At 41.1% G+C, this 6990-nt stretch overlaps 1 protein-coding gene across 1 annotated transcript in view; it reads right to left on the bottom strand.

Annotated features, from left to right (window-relative positions):
- Positions 1 to 2013: 2013 nt before the first annotated feature.
- The window catches only part of RNF150 (ring finger protein 150), a 49341-nt gene continuing 44364 nt past the window's right edge, over positions 2014 to 6990 (bottom strand). The window contains exon 6 of the mRNA XM_010177918.1: positions 2014 to 2426. Coding sequence (XP_010176220.1) covers positions 2308 to 2426 — 119 coding nt within the window. The 3' untranslated portion in view covers positions 2014 to 2307. The remainder of the gene's footprint in view (positions 2427 to 6990) is intronic.

Genomic DNA, 6990 nt, shown 5'->3' on the forward strand with positions numbered 1-6990 from the left:
ATGCCTGTGTGCAGGGTCAGTGTTTGGTATAAGCACCACTTAAATCCCATATCGGCGTTATTTCCAGAGCTTAAGCGGTGCTGATGTGGTGGTACCTTGTGCAAACTCCCTTGTGTAGGGGTGAATTTCAGCATCGGTTCCCTGGATGCTGGGGGCCTTTGCCATAGAAGCAAGGAATAGAGAAGACATTAAAAAATAAGGAAAAGACGATTACAGAACCACAAATATTGTTGAGCCTGACCTAGCTATGCCCTCTGGAACGATCTCTAACTTTCTTTTTAAACCAAGCAGATTTCCAGCTGCCTGTATCTCTTTAATTAAAAAGAGATGTCCTTCCAAATGGCTTATAAAAATGTAATGGCACATTTCCGGATCATGGTTTTGAAGGATGATTAGGCTGTGCTCCTTTGCCTCAAAGTTACCCTGCAATTTAGGGACTAAGAACATAAAAAAAATTAAGCTATAAAATGAACTGAATTCTAACTGGACCGAAAAGCATGGAGTATAATTTTTCCTTCTTCCTCTACTAAAGAAGCAAGACCGCCAAAATTTTAGGGATAGTTCTAAACACATTTGTTCCTGAATAAGATCTGACAAACGGAATTTTTGCTGGAAGTTGGTTTCCACATCTAATGAGTAAATCCACAAGGAGATTAAATGCAGCAAGAACCCTAACAGTTGCATTTTGAGATGCTGCCATGACACCATCAAGTCAAAATGTTTGACCTCTCCATGAAATATAGATGTAAGATGAATTGTTGATTCTATGGACTTATTCAGGAGGCAGTAATGTGATTCAAATCATCTGACTGTCAACAGAAACCATGTACTCTTGTGTAACAGTAAGCTAAAAATGCTTCTTCACAGTTAAGTATTTTGACTGAGAAACGAAATTGTACACTGAACAAGTAATGATCAGCTTTTCCCTGGAACGCAGAGCTCAGGATGAACTAAATAATCATCATGGGTCATTATTATTTAGGTGTTTTGATTTACGTTAGTTCTGTTTATTTTCAAATTCCCTCCCCTCTACTCAAAATACTGTGGTATATACATCTATGTACAAATTGCAAGTATGCCATTATGCTTACAACAACATTGACAGGGACTGTTGGAGGGCAATGAACCACCTGAACTCTTGTGTTCAACAACAAGCAGGCAAAAACTGCCATCAAAACATAAGAAATGAAACGCGCTAAGAAAAACAACACAAAACAAACCAGAAAGTAAACATTTCAACCAGCTGCCTCCTACTTCATTAGCAATTTCTGACACCAATATCAGCATCTCCAGGCCCTTTCTGAGAACATTCCTGTCATCCAAGTAATGCACAGCTGTTAACAAGCAGCCTCTGGAAACCTCTCAGACACTCCTTTAGCTTACTGGTCCAATTTTGGTCTGTACAATTATGAAAAGACACAATGTTATACCAGATCTTCTTTTCTACCTACTGCACTGTGATTTGAAGGAAGGCTGTTAATCTACTGACAACTGCTATGAGCATAAAATACAGCAATGGACTACAAGGACAGAGTGAAGCTTTGAGCTTTTCTTTCCCTCCCTTCACGCTGTCCCATACTTGCCTAGAACACAGCTCTATGCAAAAGCCAACATAATTCAGTTTTAATCCAAATCTCATCAATCTCTGTTAATTCAGAGCTCTCTTACAAATAAAGGCTGTCAGAATATACCATTTCCAAGGCTCTCACTTAATGAAAGCAGGCTTCACATTAATGCAGGGTGCTGGTGCACCATCCTTCTAAAGCCACGTGTACTTCATGCAGAAACAACAAGGCAATGATAAATCCTGGAGTCAGATCATGGAGCGACCAGTGAATGGGAATTCAGATTTCTGGATTGAACTCTTGAAAAAGCTGGGGTCAGTCAACAAAAACAGAGTGCCCATCCATAACAAACTATAAACAAACCCCCAAACATAACAAACATATATCTTTAAAAAAAAAAAAAAAGAAACAAAAACCCGATCGAACCAAGTGTAGAAAACACTCAAGCTGTCATCTCAGTTGCGTATTTATGAGCCACTGAAGAGTTACATGACTGCTCTCAAGCACGTGGGTAAAACTGGAAGCGTTCATCTCCCATGTGAACAAAATGAACGTATGTAGATGATGAAACCGCATCCAGGCAGACACACTGTTGCTATTGCTTTTCGTGACCATCTCAAAATGGAGTGTGCAGGAGTGACAGTGCTCTGGAGGCATGTGCATGACTGGTCCAAATCCTAGAAAGCTGACTCGGTCCCTCCCTGTGACCCTCCGCTGTAGTTTAGTGTTGGATCTCTGTTTCTCAAGACTTCACCTCTTCGCAGTCTTGATCAGTGGAAAGCTCCACATCGGACAGTCCAACCTCCATTGCCATAATCAATGAAATATCTGAATCACTGCTGACTGCTGGCTCCTGGTCATCTGTGAGGATAGAAAAGACAGGAAAAGAGCATTATAATCACATCTTTCTGTCAATGTATTATTATTTTTTAGTTCTGCAGATGGGACTTGGAGGTTTCTCCACCACTGAAATTGTGCTCTTCCAAACTTTGCTCTTATTCACTATCTGTCTAAAGCATTTCAAAAATATCAGAAAGTTCAAGCCACCTGTCGTGAGAAACATGACAAAGAGCCCGTATCCGTATTACTTTCTTCTCCTCCTAAACCACCCCACGCTCTCCTTCAGGTCCTTCATCTTCACGACCTTCCTCCCACCACCTGACCACTTCTTTCCTTTGACCCCTTTCACTTCTCCAACCTGGCATCACCCTACTGTCCCCACAAAGGCAGCAATGTAAGGACAAAGACACAGGCACCTGGTGGAGTGGGGTCAGCCATCAGGAAAAACATCTGCCCAAACCCTCATTAGGTGTCAGAATCTCTGTCAGTGGAGACTTTAAAGAGGGTGCAAGGCTAATGTCTGGAAGGCACAACATGGGTGTCGTTAGTTCAGCCTCAGAACCCAGGACCAGGTTAACTGCTTTCTCAGGTGCCTTCTCTCATCCTTTTCCAGACTCTTTTCTATACACCTCTTCCTTTGATTCTGTGATACCTTGCAGGTTCTTGATCCAGGCTGAAGGGATCTATCTTAACCCACCGTGACCCCAAATACAGTAAGAGTCAGATTATTGATTTTTGCCAAACTGCAAATCTCATCAAAACTACAAGCACAGGAGGAGTAACTTGTTTTTCTTTTGATCCCGCAGCACTTACTGCACATGTATTTAGTAGCAGATAAAGCCAACAGATTTTAAAGGACTAAAAGCTAATTTTAATTCAAGAACAATCACAAGAAGCAAAGCATGTTGGATCTCTGGGGAGATTTCCAAAGGTACAAAAATCCCACAGGTGGCCAAGTCCCTGAGAGAAAAAGTTGATGGTTTGTATTTTCAAGTGGTTTAATTACAATGACGATATTTATTTCATGTAACAATATAATGCATTTAAATCCGTGGCAGTTTTTCCTTCACATATTTTATTTTTCAGACAATAGAAGCAGAGCTTGATTGATGCTAAGAAGTCTAAAAGTTGAATATCTAACAATTATTAAGTAAGAAACATTACAGAGGAGCCAGGAAAATAATAACTCCTCACAGTTTAATTATTCACTTTGAAGCGAAGTGAGCACAATTAGTCTGCTCTCAAGAGCTGCATGATTTTTAAATCTGTTTTAGAGAAAAAACATGTATTTACTTCTGCTGGGATTAGACCTCATGTTCTGCGGAGAAAGCTTGAGTGGGTCTGCATTATTCAAACTGAAAGAGCCAGTGCTTTCCTTTACAACCCTTCCCAATTTTCACTCTGGATTATTTTTATACTTTCTTGATTGCAAGATAAATAATTAATGCACACAACTTCTTTATATCTGTACATTTTTTTTCCCTATCAATATGACAGTAGTAAAACATTTGAAGGCATTGCTTCTGACTATAAATGTTTCCACTGGAGGTGGACGAAGTACTTAGGAACTGAAGGGTATCTCCTGCAGACTTCAGTGGGCTTCAATTACATTGAACCGGTAGGTGAACTGCTAGATCCAAGAGTACAAAAGTGCATCACATACACCTCCAAGACCTAAAGTGTCATCTGTAGTGGTAACAGCTCCCTGAGCCAGAACGATATGGTTCCAGATCACCAGATTAATTATCATTCCTCTATAACTAATAGGATTCTTAAAAACAACAACAACGAAGCTTTAAGTGTTGACCTAAGAGCATGTTTATATTTGCATGACAGAGTTTCTGAAGCTCAGCCATGTTAAACAGCTGCTTGGAACACTCTTGAGAGAAAGGTGATTTTAATCTGAACTAGGTGTGCAGGAAAGAAGGACTGGCTGAATGGTGACAGCCACATGTGTGCTGAAGAGGCAGACTGAGCTGCCAACAACAAATGTCAGAGCGTCAAATGAGAAGCGTTTATGGTGCTGAAATGTTATTTCAAGAATTGTTTCTTCTAGGGTTGCACGGCAGAAAAATATCTCAACTGAGTTCAAGACAGGCAGATAGAACAGAAGCAATTTACAGCTCACCTACCAACTGTCTAACCTATGTATAGGATCATCTGCTTTCCAAACTAGCAAACATGAGTTTTACATTAAAAATCATAGAACCACAGAATGGTTTGGGTTGGAAGGGACCTTAAAGATCAGCTTGTTCCAACCCCCCTGCCATCAGCAGGGACACCTTCCACTAGACCAGGTTGCTCAAAGCCTCATCCAACCTGGCCTTGAACACTTCCAGGGAGGGGGCATCCACAGCTTCTCTGGGCAACCTGTTCCAGTGTCTGACCACCCTCACAGGAAAGAATTTCTTCCTAATATCTAATCTAAACCTGCCCTCTTCCAGTTTAAAGCCATTACCCCTCATTCTATCACTCTCTGTCCTTGTCAAAAATCTTTCAAAGTGTGATTGTATAAGTCAAAAGTCAGGCATTGGAAGGCAGCTATAAGGTCTTCCTGGAGCCTTCTCTTCTCCAGGCTGAACAGCACCAACTCTCTCAGCCTGTTCTCCTCTGAGAGGTGCTCCAGCCCTCGGATCATCCTGGTGGCCTCCTCTGGACTCACTCCAGTAGGTCCATGCCCTTCTTATTTTGGGCACCTCAGAACTGGACACAGTACTCCATGTGGGGACTGGAGTAAAAAAGAAAAATCCTATACAATTATTCAAATTCTTGGATCTTAGTCTTTCCAAAGTGTGGGCTTTGTAGTTTGAGACTGAAGTGCAGGTCAGTAGAAACAATGAATAAAGGATCCTAAAACTGCCCATGCCTATGCCTTGGCATTGCTTTTCCAGCTCTGCAAAAACACCTAGAACCATGAATGCTCCACCTTCCTTGCTAACAGTGCAGCAGTGCAAAATCCTAAAGCTACATCCTGCCACTTCAGCAGAATGGGGAGAAAAACTCAGGTATCACCGTCCCTTACGCCTTCCCTTTCAGAAAAGGGGTCAGCACCGATGTTTTTTTGAAAGACACAGACAACACAAGGAAATTAAAGCATCCCTCAGCATTATACGCTCACTCTTGTAAACAAGAGTCCTACTACTGACCCCAAGATGCACTGGATGAAACTCTGGGAGGCTGCAGCAGTTACACAAGATACGGGGATATGCTGTAGGTAACTCTGGTTGCAAGGTCTACAAACTGCCTCACTGTGGCTCCCCGACACAACACAGGCTTTCTAGAAGGTGGTGTGGTGAGGTTTTTTTTGTTGTTGGGTTTTTTTGGTGTGTATGTGGTTTTTTGGTTTGTTTGTTTGTTTTTTTGGGGGACAGCTGCTCAATAAGGTGAGCAGCACAGTTAGTGACATTTGTTAAAGGTAAGCAAATCTCAACTAAACTGAAAGTGCCCGGAGCTTAGCCTGCATTTTGCATCCCTGGTTTTTAGATCCTATTTACAATGACAAAGCTTATACAATCACACAGCTTCTCCAGAAGATGCCCAAGTCACTGTAAAGAACTTTTATAACCTTTTTGTAAGTTTTTTGAAATTTGGAGCTTTTCTTAAAGCCCTGATATCAGGTGGGGATCTCAACTTTCAGTGAAGATCTCAGCTTTCACTTAAAAATAAATGAATCTTAAGAAGTAAAAAGGAAATAAAGAGTTTAAAAAACATATCCTTAACTTCTAGACAGATTTTATGTTGGAATATCTGACTTGTGATTGTAGTTTTTTGAGATTGGCAATCCTGTCTAACAACATATATTATTATACTTCACTGTTTTATAGCATTTCAAGCCACAGGCATCAAACCTTTCGCTTAATGAAGCACAAGGCACATCCCAAGCTGCTTTTCAGCCTGAGCGTTAGTGCCTACAGCAGGCAACTGTAGACCTCCCTGCCACATTCCTCTCATGTCAGCGAAACGCAATACGCCACAGCATGCTGCCTACTTCCAGACAGACTTTTTCCACTCACTTCTATTCCATGACACACATTCATTTGAGAGGTGCAATAAAACAAATTCCTTCCCTAGCCAGTATTACTTTACATCTAATGATGCTAATGCAGGACGAATATCACCATGTAGATATGGAACTGCCCTACATAACAGTAGTACAGCTCTTACCTGTTGCAAAGTTCATTAAGTGATGTTTATATTTGAGTATAATTGCAATCAAACAAGGATGACAATAGCTAATTACTCCGGGGGTTTAAAAACAGGAAGACTGCACACTAGTAATAGTTATCTACTGCTGCTGCTACTCCTAACACTTTGAGTAAGTCCGTAGCTGTTGTACACTAATAAATATTCCAAAAGAAAAAGCTCAGATGATGGGTTTCTAAGAATTTGATACTATTTGCAAGAGCCTTGTGAGGCACCTAAGCTTTCAAGAGTGAGCGGAAAGTGCATTTACAAAAACATTCATCTGCCACGTGTAGGTAGGCGTACAGGCATGGGCACAAATTGAGATATACTTGTAATGACCCACTCGAGGATGAGGAACAAATTGATGTCACTGTGGTGGGCTTTGCACTCATGGAGGCCT

This window comes from Antrostomus carolinensis, unplaced genomic scaffold (assembly GCF_000700745.2).
Source record: "Antrostomus carolinensis isolate BGI_N321 unplaced genomic scaffold, ASM70074v2 scaffold24661, whole genome shotgun sequence".
Lineage (NCBI taxonomy): Eukaryota > Metazoa > Chordata > Aves > Caprimulgiformes > Caprimulgidae > Antrostomus > Antrostomus carolinensis.